The sequence below is a fragment of the Cokeromyces recurvatus genome, assembly GCF_025118155.1.
Source record: "Cokeromyces recurvatus strain NRRL 2243 chromosome Unknown BX663scaffold_2, whole genome shotgun sequence".
Classification (NCBI taxonomy): Eukaryota; Fungi; Mucoromycota; class Mucoromycetes; order Mucorales; family Mucoraceae; genus Cokeromyces; species Cokeromyces recurvatus.
In genome coordinates, this window is record NW_026251388.1 from 217891 (window position 1) to 232033 (window position 14143).

Genomic DNA, 14143 nt, shown 5'->3' on the forward strand with positions numbered 1-14143 from the left:
CTTGTTATTTGTTGAATAAATAAGCTTTTTTTTTTTTTTTTTTTTTTTTGGTTATAGGCTACACAATTATTATATTTCTTATTGTGCAACTAAAACTAAAACAAACGTACATAATTTCATCCCTTTTATCTTCTCCTTGGGCGACTATGAATAAAACGACAATGACGATGTAAAAAGGGAAATCACTTGAATATACTTTTTTGAAACTAAAAAAAAAAAAAAAAAAAAAAAAAAAAAGAATTACATAAATCTCGGCAAATAAGCTGAGTTATTTTATTCTTAAATCAAAGAGTTACACAGAAATTTGAAAATAAGTCTTTATTTATTTATTTTATTTTATTTTATTTTTTTTCGGCTTTTTCTTTTTCTTTCTCTTTATTGGTTTCTTTGTATTATTATTATTATTATCATGAAAAAAGTCTCTCTGTTGAATTATCCCTTCGAACTAGTTGCGCCTATGGTGGCTATTGGATCTGTTCTTTTATTACCTTTAGGCCCGCTTTTGATCCCTCGTATCTATATCTTGTTTTTATTGATTTATTTTACTGTATTCTTATACACTCAAGTAAATCATCTTTTCAAATTTTATCTTACTGCAACTAAAATGACAAGAACGATTCGTAATTATAACAATCAACGTAATAATAACCAAGAGCTTGACAACTCATCACTTACCATTACTACTAAATCTATTACATCTACTACTCGTGAAAGAATTCTTTCAGTTGAAGAACTTGAAGAAATGGAAACTAGTTTAAATTTTTATAATAATACTCAACTGATTCATGCTTTTATTATACCAAACTATGCGGAACCAGAAGCTCTTTTAAGAGATACTATTAAACGTCTAGCCAATCATAAGTAAGCATTTTTTTTTTATATACATGTATTAAAAAAGCGGAGAAAGAGAGAGAGAGAGAGCCATTCATTGATGATATTTAATTTTATTATATTATATTATATTAGAAATGCTCAAACAAATTATGTTATTATTTTAGCTATGGAAGCATCAGAATTAAATTATGAACAAAAGGCAATTAATTTAGAAAATTACTTTAAAGACAGTTTTCTTCAGTTTATTATCACTGCTCATCCTGCTGATATACCCGGTGAATCGCGTGGTAAGGGATCTAACGTTGCTTATGCTGCAAGACATGGCTGTGCTCAAATGCTACAACATGGAATTGATAGAAGACAAATTATTTTAACTATATCTGATTCAGATTCTTCCATTTCTGAGCTATATATTAGTGAGGTTAATATATAAATATATACACATATATCATACTATTTATATAGATATACATTTATATATTAATCTTATTTCTTGATTTAGGTTGAAAAATCTTTTAATCATGCTGAAGATCCTTATTACTTGTTATTTGCACCACCTATCTTCTTTTCTCGTAATTGCTTTGAAGTTCCTGCCGCTGTTAGAATGACGGATATTACTTGGTCTGCTATGGTCATGTCTAGTTTAAGTAATAGTCGTGGTCTTTCTTTCCCTTGTTCAACTTATAGTTTAAGCATGATATTAGCAGAAAGAGTTGGCTATTGGGATACAGATGCTGATTCAGTAGGAGAAGATATGCATATGATGTTGAAATGTTTCTTTAAAACCGATGGACTCGCTCGCTGTTGTCCTATCTTTGTACCTATCAATTTAACAAATGTTCAAACATCAGGTTATCTAGCAAATATGAATGCAAGATTCGTTCAAGCAAAGCGACACTATAATGGTATTGCTGATTTGGCCTATACACTTCGAAATTCATTTGGAGTAAAAGATACAAGTAAATTAGATAACTTGGCATTCACAAAAAAGACAAGTTTACTTTATAGTTCTCATTCATTTTGGCTTGATAAATTAATTATGTGTACAAAGGTAATGGAAGCTCATCTTATTCCTGTTAGTTCTGGTTGGCTTATGTTTGCTGCTGTACCTTTGATGCAATTCATCTTATTTCCTCCTCATTCTATGATTGCCTTCGTTGACCCTTCAGATAATCCAATTCTTACTTCAGAGTTTTATTCAACTTTGTGGAACATTGTTAAGATCATCACTGTCTTTTTACCACTTCCTTTATTTGGAACTTTGGCTATCTATGAGCGCCTTCACCGAATCGTTGATCGGGAACTGTATCGCAAATCAGAATCTCGTAATTGGCGTAACACATTTGATTATATCTCTTTACCTATTGCTGCTTGGGCTTTTATGACAATTCCAGCTACTATTGCTTGTATCAAAAGACTCTACAAAACAAATGATAAATATATTGTAGCAGAAAAGTTTTTTGAAGCAGTAGATAACGAACCATAATAATAATAATAATAATAATATATACACCTATATGCATCATATATTTATATATCTTAATACTCACTAATTATAATACAAGTAATTTTTTTTTTATTATTATTATTTCATCTATACTAATATGTATAATTCATATAGATAGATAGATATATAGATAGATATATTTTAGCTTATAATAAATGTAATCATCATTTATACACAATTCTATTTTTTTTTATAGTAGAATATGTATGCAATGCATGACATAATACTGTATGCATAATTATACATAAAGAATATTTCATTATTTGTAAAAAAAGTTACACTGAATTTGTGATATATACACACTATAAATAAAGATGTTGAATCATGAAAAAAAAACGTCACAACAAACGAATAAAGAAGGATTACAATATTTTATATGCATTATTATAAATCTCTTTTGCTACTTCTTTTCTCAAGAATTCTATTAAAGATGAAGGTTCTTTAAATTCAATACTACCAAAAAAAAAATTAATATTTATAATTTGTCTTTTGCATCATGTGTAGTACCTTTCATGTTGAAAATAAATGGTTTCTATTGGTAATAATAATCGTGAAGTACTTGTAAGAAAACATCCTTCCCATTTCCCTTCTTTAGCATCTTGAAGTTTAGGGAAATCCCATTTAATTGGGATCTGATTCTTTTCACAAACATCAATAACAATTTTTAGAATAGATCCTAAAAGAATATGATCTAATGATGCACAGTAAACAGCCTTATCAATGACTGCTAAAAAGTTGGATGCCATTCCTTCATATATGTGTCCTTTATCATCAATTAAAACGACTTCATTTACATCTTTAGCTTTATTCCTTTCTGATTCTTGTCTATCTCTCACCCATTGAGAATTCTTTATTTCAGGCGAATTTCGCATCCTTTGCTCTATTTCAACTTTGATACGCATTTGAGGTGGTAATGAAGGTAGAGATACAAAATGGGCAGCAAAATAAGCTTTGTGTGTCTTTTCAAGTAAAAACAAATAAATAAATAAATATATTGACTTTTATTATTATTACCTGGAATGAATAGGTTGCCATTAAAGATACTTTGGCTTCTAAAGGATGTTCACTATTGGATGTTGGGTCCACTTGTTTATAGAATGTTTTTAACCCTTTTCTTAATAAAGGAATCAACTTGTTCTCAAATTGAATAGGATCTCTAAGAGATGCCAGGGATTCACTAGCTTCATGGGTCTCCTCAACTGTATTTCCTTCAAATTTTATATTTGCAAGTGCTTTTGTCATTCGTTTCATGTGTGTATTTAGCTCCACAATCGCATCTCTGTGCACTGTACGCATTCCTGTATAAGCCCCTAAATTAAAAAAAAAAATACATACATACATACTTGGTTAACTATGTTGTAATTTCTTCGCTCCTTTTTTTTTTCTTTTCTTTACCGCTTGGATAAGAAAGAATAAATTCATTAAATGTCTTGTTTCCTAATTGAATATCATATTGTATCTTTTCTTCATCGTTTTCGTTGACATTAACTTGTTCAATTATAACTTGTTTTGTATAGAAAAAATAACAGTTTAATTTATATTTATATTTTATTTTATTTTTAGGGTTGATGAGAGAGATAATTACGTGTGGTAGGTTTCAACATGGTAGAATAATTTTTTAATTTGTATCGAGAAAAACGTCTTAATTTAGTTACAAGAGAATAACTATGAAATAAAGACCGCATTAAAAAAAGAAAAAAAAAAAGAAATTATGCCTGAAAAGCAATGATTATTATATAGTGTTGGCTTTATTCAATGATTGGTTAGTTACCAAGATATTTAAGCTGAGTAGTAGTAGTAGTAGTAGTAGTAGTAGTAGTAGTAGTAGTAGTAACCGTTACATAACCTTTTTAAGAGTGTTCTATAAATGTGTTCATCCATAGTAATTAAAAAAAAATGATAAACTTTGTCGGTTAGAATTTAAAGAGTACATAACTTGGAATCTATTTCTATGCAAGAAATAAATACTAGCACATAGTAAGAATAATAAAAAAAAAGGTTTTACAATTTGATTGTTTCACTCTATATTCTTCTTAGATACTAAGAGTCAAACAAACGTCAAAATATGAATAAAAGTCATTATATAAGAACTGTTCATTCCTTGTACTAAAGAATACGAGTTTTTTTTTCTTTTCTTTTTTTCTTTTCAAATTATTAATTAAACATAATGATAATAATAATATCAAAGAATGCTTTATTGAAGGTCATTACGCTATTATCAATTGTGAATATACATTATTGTCAACCTGTAACTACTAGAGGAAAAGGATATTTTAAATTACCTATACAAAAGTTTCAATCTTCATCAGTCACTGGACATGATATTTTTACTGCTACCAATAGTACCTCTGTTGTCTCCTTTATGACAAAGAAGCAAAAGCAACTCTCTTACAATCATGGAACTGGTAAGGAAATTAAATAAAATTAAATTAAAAAAAAAAAAAAAAAGTATTACATATTTGCTTACTTGTATGAATAGGTTATTATGGTGAAATAAGTGTGGGGACACCGCCTCAAAAGTTTAACGTAGTGTTTGATACAGGAAGCGCTGATCTTTGGATTGTATCGACACAATGTAAAAGTGATATTTGTAAAAATCACGGAAAGTTTGATTATGATGCCTCTGAGACTTATAATACGCTAGAGGATGATGATAGCAGCATTCATATTTTTTATGGAACTGGAAACATGCACGGACATTTAGGTGAAGACACCGTACGGTTATGCAATAATCAGATTATTATAAAAAATCAAGTTATTGCAGACGCTGTAACGATATCACGAGAGTTTATTGGCTCTCCCTTTCAGGGCATCTTTGGTCTTGGGTTTCAGAAACTAAGTAGTTCTCCAGACTATAGCCCACCTCTTCAATCTATCGTTGAGCAGAATCTCATGGATGAACCTATCTTTGCTATTTATTCTCAACAGAAGGCAGGTGAAATTGATTTCGGCGGAATCGATACAACCCGCTTCATGGGCACTTTAAGTTATGAAAAAGTAATTGATTCTAGTTATTGGATGATTAAAATAAATAACATTAGGTTTGGTTCTACCTATTTTGGAGAACGAAAAGCAATTGTAGATAGTGGTATAATCTGTGTTATTTAACTAACTAACCAACCAACTAACTAACATATCTTATTATAATAATCTAGGTTCTACTTTAATTATCATGTCTCGTAAAGATGCAACTGTGTATCATAGTCAAATTCCAGATGCTATCTTTAATGGCGATGGAACTTGGTCATTTCCTTGCGCAAATATAAATAAAGTGAAACCTCTTATGATTAAAACGTCAACTGCACTACTTACAATTCCAATGAGCAAATTATTTATAACTCCTGTAAGCTCAACAAGTAAAACTTGTCTATCAGGTATTTCAACAGATAATGAAGAAGAAGGAAACACATGGATACTAGGAGATATCTTTCTACGAAATTTTTACACAGTAAGTTTCATATATTGTAAATATGTATACATTTATAAAAGTGTAATTATACAAAATTTTATTTTCTATCAAGGTATTTGACTTTGGAGAAAATCGATTAGGATTTGCACCTGCTATAGAAGACATTGCCATGTCTGATCCTACTTATAAGCAAATAGGACTCTAGCCCTTTATATTATTATTTTTTAAACATGCTGGTTTTCTTTTTCTATTTCATTTGAAATCTTTTCAAATAAAGCTTCTATTTCTTTCGTATGTACGTCAGGAACAAATTTAACCGAAATCGGTTGCCTTAGTTGACGTTGAATCATCATGTTTAGTAAATGGGTATAATGTTTTAAAGCTCTATGTACATTTCCTCTTTCTCCTTTTTTAGTTGAAATGGGTTCATATAAAATTTGACATTTTCTCAGATTCCTTGAGACTTTTACACCATGTATATTCACTTGACTAGGTGTAATCCATTGAGTGGGAAAATCTTCAGTCGAATAAACGGTTAAAATAGCCCTCTGTATACGCTTTGCAAGACGATCTTGGGCTATTGTCGGTGTAGCATCAAATTCATTAAAAGAGATGGGCTTAGCTGGAGTTGTATATAGATTCTTAATAGTACTTGCTCTTTCCGCAATCTATATCATTCATAAACTCAGTTTATTTAAAGAAAAAATAAAAAAAAAAATAAAAATAAAAAAAGGCTCTTTTAATTCATTTAATTTTTATTTACCGTCTTATTATCATCACCTTGTCTCCTCTTATCGGCTTTTGTTTTAAAATATTTCAATGCAGGACCAGGGATCATAAAGTTATCCAATATATGCTGATTCTCTGAACTATACCGAGAAGGTTTTGTCCATTTATTTGGAATTCTAGCACTGACCGAGATGAATCGCTTTGTACATGGGGACAAGCAAATTTTTGAAAAGTAATGTGTTAATTGCATTATTTAACTTGACATTCAACTGAAAGAAAGATGTTGAAATAATTGTGGGAGGAAAGTTTCTTTATCCAATAATATTTAATTAGAAGAAGGGATAAAAAAAAAAAATTTACGAACAATCTGAGCTTTAAAATATAGAAAAGACAAAATTTGATTTGGTAGTGCAGCAAGAGATATGCGATCATGTGTATATTTCAAGCTTAATTATTTATTATTAGTAGCCTATTTCACGAATATAGTTCACAGAGATTTATTATCCAAACTTAAACAGTTTTCAAATGTAATGCTTTGATGAGCTTCAGTTATAGAAGACGGCAAGCATGACGCTTTTATTCAGAAAAGATCTCTTCTCTCGATATTTGTCTTAGTCTTCGATTAGCATCATTTTAAATAATTCAATATGTATATGTATATACATGTATTATAGTGCAAATCAATGGCTTATACTCTCTCCTCCTGATAAATACAGTATGATGGATATTAAAATTATACATATAATATTAATAGGTTATAATTGCCTCAAGTTGATTAAACTACACAGTAGCCTTTAATTCTCTCTTTCTAAGGGCTTTTTTTCTTATTTATTTCTTTTTTCAAGTTAATCTTTTACTTTCTCTCTTTTTTTTTAATTGAGATTTAGAGTAAGGTTTCTCGAGTTTCTTTACACAGAGTTTTTTTACTTTTGAAAAAAAAAAGTGATGCTAAAAGGAAAAACAACAGTATACAATGCTTATAACAACTTCTTTCTCTTTCTAGCAAATATGTTTTTATAACGAAAATAAACTGCTGCCTATTTTAAGATAATATATATTCTTTGGCTAGACAATACTACAAAGCATGAGGTGAAATTATTCTACTATTAAGATAAATTACTAAAGCTTCTTTCACTATAGCTAACATTGATAATAAAAAGATAGTTATCACAATTAGCTAATAAAAAAAATCGTGTATGCCTGGTAGTATACCTTCTTTAAAAAAAAACCTTATCATTTTCTGAGAAGACTACAAGGTAATACAATATGATTCACTCATGTTAAATAAATGAAAATAACTTATTATAAGCTGTATAGGATAGTAACATCGCTTTTAGTCGTGAGTCTCTTGAATTTTGTCTATTCATTCTATTCCTATTCTATCTTTTAAATCTCAGATTATTCATAAAAATTTTCTTATTTCAGGTTAAAATTCTACACTAGAGTCGGAAAAAATGGGTTCGATCCGGAACTCTTCGATAACTACCAAATTTAGAAACTACCTTACTTAGCCAACTGGCCCGAGGATCAAGTTGGAATCAAGGCAACGAGATTACTTTGGTAAAGTGTAATACTTCCTCTTTCGACATACATCTATTCATTAAAGATGAAGTAAATAGACATATAAAAAATCCATCCAAGTAATAATCAACTAACCTTATCTGTATCTGTTATCTATATAAATTATTAGGCTTGAGATTTGTTCTTTCTCTGGCCACAAGATCTACCCCGCCAAGGGTAAGACTTACGTTCGTGTTGACAGCAGGTAAATTGAATTGTTCATTTGATGAAGAATATGTAAAGTTAACACCCTTTCCTTTTTTTTTTACTTGATCTTTTATTCAAAATTTATAGAGTAAGTGTTTTAAATTCATTAAAAAAAAAGCGAATGACTTTATTATGGATTTCAGTGAATCAGCCATTATTATAAGATAGTCGATTTTCGTCTGACGTTTTTCTTTTTTTTTTTTTATTCGTTCATTTATAGACTTTCCGTTTCATCAACGGTAAAGCTGCTTCTTACTTCCTTCAACGTTTGAACCCCCGTAAGATCAGATGGACTCAAATCTACCGTCGTTTGAACAAGAAGGGTATTACTGAGGAAGTCCGTAAGAAGCGTTCTCGTCGTACCGTCAAGCACGAACGTGCTATTGCCGGCGCCTCTTGGGAAGCTATTCGTGCCAAGCGTAACCAAAAGCCTGATGCTCGTGCTGCTGCTCGTCAAGCTGCTATTGCCAAGTCTAAGGAAGTTAAGAAGGCTGCCGCTGCTGCCAAGAAGGCTGCTAACCCTAATGTAAGTTACTCAATCGAACAATGCTCGATTATACATATACTAATCATATATGTATATATATATATATTATAGGTCAATCACTCTAAGGTTAGCAAGCAACAAGCCAAGGGTTTCGCTCCTAAGGCTGCTGCCACCTCCCGTTAAATAACTTATTTTATCATACGAAAATAAAATATAAGCTTCATTAAAAAAAAAAGCCTAATTTACATGTAAACTTGAAGTAACTATAATAATTATGTGTAATTACACTTCTTGAATTTATAGTGTGTTTTCATTCAATGGGAACTTATATATAAATATGTGCACATATGTATTTTTTTTTTTTATTATGTCATTTACTCTAAAAATGAGAATTGATCATCCTTTTTTAGTAGTGTATAGTTATAGTATGATTTAAGTAAAGAATCTTATTCAATCTATTTTTTTTTTAATTTCATAATTTATTCTGAGCATTATTAACTAACAAGTTTATGTTTGGCTTATTTGAGAAAAAAAAAATACAAGTAAACTTAATTACAAACCGTTTTCTGTGACTATAATTATTTCCATTCTTCCTTGCAGAAATACAGCAACATAGTAAACTTTAAATTACTTTAAAGTCCCAACAATAGTATTCATGATTAAATTTAGCAAACAAGAATATTCTATTGGTTTGTATTATGGATTGACATCAGCAAACTATACATTTCACAAGATTGCAAGTATAATTTACTCATTAGTGAAAAAAAAAAAAGAAAGCTCCCTATTATATAATAACCGTCACACTAGATTACCACATATGCATAAGAAAAACGTTTAAAATATACATTTTTAAACCCAATGAGCACACTGATAAACTACATATCAATGTTACCCAGGGGAATTCTTTAAAAAAGAAGTGAAGGAATTAAAAAGAAAAAATGGGTTCAAGAGGAACAAAGTGAAAGGAGATTTAAATAGCAAAACGAGGGTTTAGCGGGACAATTGTTCAATTGGCTGTTAAAAGCGCATACCTCCAGTCGAGGAGCTATTGATGTGACCTACGGATGCAAAACACCTGGACCACCAGAGCCTTTAATAGGCTGATTACTTGCTTCCAGTCTCTTTCTCTGGGGAAGTTTTTTTTTTTTTTTTTTTTTTTTTTTTTTTTTTTTTTTTTTCACTTTCTCTTTTTTGGAACTGGCCAAGGCAATACAGCATAAAAATTGCGATATGCTCATTGGTCATTTTAATTTAAATAAATAAATTCTTTTAATTATATTAAGCATAGAAAAATTTCCGATTTCCCCCTCCCCTTTTTTTTTCCCTCTCTCTTTTTTATTTTTTATTTTTAATTTATAATAAAAGATTATATATTGTGAGAAACAATTATGGTGAAGAAAGAGATAGTATTAGAGTTAGATTTAACTGATACAAAAATGAATGTAAGTTTGTCATGCTTTTATACAATTTATATTTTAATGAAAGAATAAATAAATAGACATCTTCCACAACAGAAGATTTAAACAATGCAGAGGATACAAATCAAGAAAAATCTTCTTTAAAGACAAAAAGTAAAAAAGAATTGAAAACACAAAAATCTTTAAAAAAGACAAAGTCATTGCCTGAGCTTGGAAACATGAATAACAAAAAAGAAGAAAAGGATTCTAAAAAGAAAAAAAAGACCTCCAGAAAAAAGACTATTAAAAAGGAAGGTAATAAAGAAGATGCAGTTACTGATACTGCGAAAACCCTTAATAAGAAGAAATCTAAGGAAGAAAACGGTACTGCGGAACATCAACAACAGAAAAGTGAGATTATTTCTCAGCAAACTCTAAATGAGGATAGTACTAAACCTGAAAAGCGCAGCAATCACAATGAAAAAAGAAAGATGCCGTCCAAGAAGGTTTCCAGTAATGACGATGAAATAACATACACGGTTGATTATAATAGTATAAGGGAAGCTCTATCTGAATCATTTAGCTTAGATGATAGGCATAAATCTGTACATTTTGCTCCGCTAATTATAAAGTCTAAAAAGAAGAAACAACTACCCTTACCTCAAGTTTCTAAATCTGCTTCACCATCAATACCTGTAGATCAGTCTCCAAGGACCTCAAATACTTCTTCACCTTCTGCTAAGAGTAATTTATTATTATCATCTATTAATTTAGCTTAATATGTCTAACTTTAGTTCATAATAGATCGACATGCTGAGGTTCCTCCTCCTCCTAGTTTGACTACCAATAATACTGCGGACAAAAAGAAAAAATCTTTAAAAACTACGCATAATGAAAAATCAATTATTAAAAGAATCAAAGAGAAAAAGGCTTTGGCTAATAAGAATACTGTTACTACTGAAAAGCAAGATCAAGAAATGACTGGTAAAAAGAAATTGCTCAGTAATCAAAAAATTGAACGATCTATTAAATCTACTGATAAAAAAAGAAGCTCTGCAATTACTTTGGGTACGCCAGTTAAGCCAGTTGTTTTTGTAAAAGAGAAAAGTCACAAAAAAAAGAAGAGTTTGGATAAACAAGGTATAGGTGAATCTGTTAAGCCTGTAGTTTTTGTAAAAGAAGGAAAAAATCAGTCAATGGTTATCTTGGCCAAAAAGGCAAATAAAATCACCCATGATGAAAAAAGGCGTGAAATCAAGGAAATTAAAAAAGGAATGAAAACGATTGATAAAGTAGACTATTGCCATCCAAATGATATTATTCACAGTAATAGGTCTGGTAGAATTCGATATGATCGTTATGTTGATCCTAAAATATGTGAAGAGAAAATTAAACAAGGAATATATTATCAGGGTGTACTTCGAATTAATAAACGATCTCGTTTAGATGCTTATGTAACTAGCGACAATTTGGATGCTGATATTTTTATTAATGGTCAACGTGATCGTAATCGTGCACTAGATGGTGACAATGTTGTTGTTGAATTATTGGATTTAGATACTGTGTGGGAAAAGAAGAAGGAATCAATGACTCAAAAGCGTGAGCAAAGACATGGCACTGTTGAAAGGCCCCCACAAGAAGAAGGCGAAGAAGATAAAGGAAAACCAAAATATGCTGGCAAGGTTGTTGCTATTACCAAACCCGGTAATAATCAAAACTGTGCTGGTATTCTTACAGTTTATCGTAATAACTCAACTGAACAACCATCTCAAGAAGATGAAGTTGTATTAGCTTCTAATGAGGATGATAATGAAGACATTCAAATTGATGCCAGTACTACTACTACAGTTACAACAAAAAATAATAATAAAGATATTCGCCTTGTATGGTTCAAACCTATCGATAAACGAAAGCCTTTGATTGCAATTCAACTTAAATATGCGCCAAATGATATTCTTACAAATGAAGAAAAGTATAAACGTTTACTAATGGTAGCTAAAATTACTCGCTGGCCAATTGATTCTATGTATCCCTTTGGTGCTGTATTGCGTGAATTAGGCCATATTGGTAATATTCCTGCTGAAACTCGAGCAATTTTAGAGGATAACAATATTGATGAAAAAGCATTTAGTAAAAAAGCGCTTAAAGGTTTGCCTAAATTGCCTTGGTCTATTCCTCAATCAGAAATTGACAATCGTCGAGATCTTCGTGATATACGTATTTTTACTATTGATCCATCTACTGCAAAGGATTTAGATGATGCCGTTCATGTAACCAAGCTTAGCGAGAATGAATATGAAGTAGGCGTTCATATTGCTGATGTGTCTCATTTTGTTCATCAACATACAGCCTTGGATCATGAAGCGTTTGATAGAGGCACGAGCACTTATCTTTGCGATCGTGTGATCCCTATGTTACCTTCTTTGTTATGTGAAGAGTTATGTAGTTTAAATCCTGGAGTTGAAAGATTAGCCTTTTCAGTCATATGGAAAATGGATGATGCTGGTAATATTAAAGAGACATGGTTTGGAAAAACTATTATCAAGTAAGTTTATTTTACTACGTAAATAGCTATTTTAGTATCTAACTTCTTCTTAATAGATCTTGTGCTAAGTTGGCTTATGATGATGCTCAACATGTAATTGAAGGTCATGGTTTACCTAAAACTGCTAATGTAAAATTCTTTACAGTTCCTGAAGTTGAACAGGACATTATTTATTTATTCAACCTATCTAAACAAATGCGCCAACGCCGATTTGCTAATGGTGCTTTATCAATGAATTCAATTCGACTTTCTTTTGAACTTAATGAACTGGGTGAACCTTGTAATGTTTCCATATATGAGCAAAAGGATGCTAATCGTCTTATTGAAGAATTTATGCTTTGTGCCAATATGAGTGTAGCACAAAAAATTAGTAAGCATTATCCTAATGAAGCTTTACTTCGTCAACATTCACCTCCACATGAAAAAACCTTGGTAAGCTTATTTTACAGACAGTTTATATATATGCATAAATAATATTAATTTTACATTTATAGAATGAATTTATCAAAATTGCCGAGAGTTGGGGATACTCCTTTGATGGTTCATCTGCTGGCTCATTACAGAAATCTTTTGATGCAATTGATTCTGAAGATATTAAAACAGTTTTGAGACTTATAGCTATTAAACCAATGCAACGTGCCAAGTACTTTTGCACAGGTGCATATGATATTAGCGAATATAGACATTATGCACTGAATGTTCCTCTCTATACTCATTTCACATCACCTATTCGACGTTATGCTGATATTATTGTTCATCGTCAATTAGAAGCAGCCCTTAACGATAAACCCTCATGCGGCTATAAAAAGAATACAGTACAAAAGGCTGCAGGCCATTGCAATGAGCGAAAAGAAGCAGCCAAGAATGCTCAAGACATGAATATTCAACTTTATCTCTCTCATTATCTTCATATGGTTGAGGCTAAAACGGAGAAACCTATTATTTGTTCTGCTATTGTAACACAAGTATTAAGAGACTCCTTTGATATTTTAGTGCCTGATTATGGTCTTGAAAAGCGTATCCATGTTGACGCATTACCAATTGAGAAATTTGTTGCTGACCCCCAGAAAAATAATCTCTTTGTATATTGGAAAGAAGGTATCGAATCTAATTGGGAATGGGATGAACGGCGTAGATTAAATGAAAATTATGTTGGTCCTTCTGGCTCATTACTGAATTATGATACAGTTGATGACTCAACCGAAGATGACAATGATGAATCAATTGCTACAAAGAAGTGTATCAAGATTCCAGAAGAATTAATAAGTGATAATTTGATAGATCAGAAAACTAGAATGCAACGTTTTGAACCTTTATCTAAATTATCTGTTCGTATTCAGGTTAATGTTGATCGTTCACCCCCAATTATTAATATTTATCCTGTTAACCCTTTTATATAAGACTAAGTAATAAATATTTATTTTTATAATAACGAAGTTTTAATGTATCTGCCTAATATGAGAGTACC

At 30.7% G+C, this 14143-nt stretch overlaps 7 protein-coding genes across 7 annotated transcripts; 5 read left to right on the forward strand and 2 right to left on the reverse strand.

Annotated features, from left to right (window-relative positions):
• The first annotated feature begins 355 nt into the window (after positions 1–355).
• On the forward strand, positions 356–2399 carry BX663DRAFT_494184 (uncharacterized protein). Its single transcript, XM_051525461.1, has 3 exons — positions 356–861; positions 967–1255; positions 1337–2399. The coding sequence occupies exons 1-3, from the start codon at positions 410–412 to the stop codon at positions 2318–2320; spliced, it is 1725 nt and encodes a 574-aa protein (XP_051386898.1). The 5' UTR covers positions 356–409; the 3' UTR covers positions 2321–2399.
• A 200-nt stretch (positions 2400–2599) lies between these two features.
• Positions 2600–4019, reverse strand: BX663DRAFT_494188 (aminotransferase). The gene is made up of 5 exons (XM_051525462.1): positions 3927–4019; positions 3737–3844; positions 3356–3651; positions 2849–3300; positions 2600–2794 (listed from the first exon to the last, which is right to left on the reverse strand). The coding sequence occupies exons 1-5, from the start codon at positions 3943–3945 to the stop codon at positions 2704–2706; spliced, it is 966 nt and encodes a 321-aa protein (XP_051386899.1). The 5' UTR covers positions 3946–4019; the 3' UTR covers positions 2600–2703.
• Positions 4020–4508: 489 nt separating this feature from the next.
• Positions 4509–6227, forward strand: BX663DRAFT_572851 (aspartic peptidase domain-containing protein; the record flags this gene model as incomplete). The annotated part of the gene is made up of 4 exons (XM_051532139.1): positions 4509–4746; positions 4821–5429; positions 5497–5789; positions 5863–6227. The coding sequence occupies 4 exons, from the start codon at positions 4509–4511 to the stop codon at positions 5953–5955; spliced, it is 1233 nt and encodes a 410-aa protein (XP_051386900.1). The 3' UTR covers positions 5956–6227.
• On the reverse strand, positions 5718–6796 carry BX663DRAFT_121684 (uncharacterized protein). The gene is made up of 3 exons (XM_051521519.1): positions 6514–6796; positions 5842–6418; positions 5718–5771 (listed from the first exon to the last, which is right to left on the reverse strand). Exons 1-2 carry the CDS (start codon positions 6727–6729, stop codon positions 5975–5977), a joined length of 660 nt encoding a protein of 219 aa, XP_051386901.1. The 5' UTR covers positions 6730–6796; the 3' UTR covers positions 5718–5771; positions 5842–5974.
• A 1216-nt stretch (positions 6797–8012) lies between these two features.
• BX663DRAFT_494211 (ribosomal protein L24e-domain-containing protein) lies at positions 8013–8918 on the forward strand (the record flags this gene model as incomplete). Its single annotated transcript, XM_051525463.1, has 4 exons — positions 8013–8090; positions 8170–8244; positions 8466–8772; positions 8845–8918. Exons 1-4 carry the CDS (start codon positions 8086–8088, stop codon positions 8914–8916), a joined length of 459 nt encoding a protein of 152 aa, XP_051386902.1. The 5' UTR covers positions 8013–8085.
• A 992-nt stretch (positions 8919–9910) lies between these two features.
• Positions 9911–11027, forward strand: BX663DRAFT_121763 (uncharacterized protein). Its single transcript, XM_051521520.1, has 3 exons — positions 9911–10175; positions 10232–10874; positions 10925–11027. The coding sequence occupies exons 1-3, from the start codon at positions 10122–10124 to the stop codon at positions 10945–10947; spliced, it is 720 nt and encodes a 239-aa protein (XP_051386903.1). The 5' UTR covers positions 9911–10121; the 3' UTR covers positions 10948–11027.
• Positions 11028–11404: 377 nt separating this feature from the next.
• On the forward strand, positions 11405–14075 carry BX663DRAFT_426539 (uncharacterized protein; the record flags this gene model as incomplete). Its single annotated transcript, XM_051522556.1, has 3 exons — positions 11405–12675; positions 12732–13107; positions 13170–14075. 3 exons carry the CDS (start codon positions 11405–11407, stop codon positions 14073–14075), a joined length of 2553 nt encoding a protein of 850 aa, XP_051386904.1.
• Positions 14076–14143: the final 68 nt, after the last annotated feature.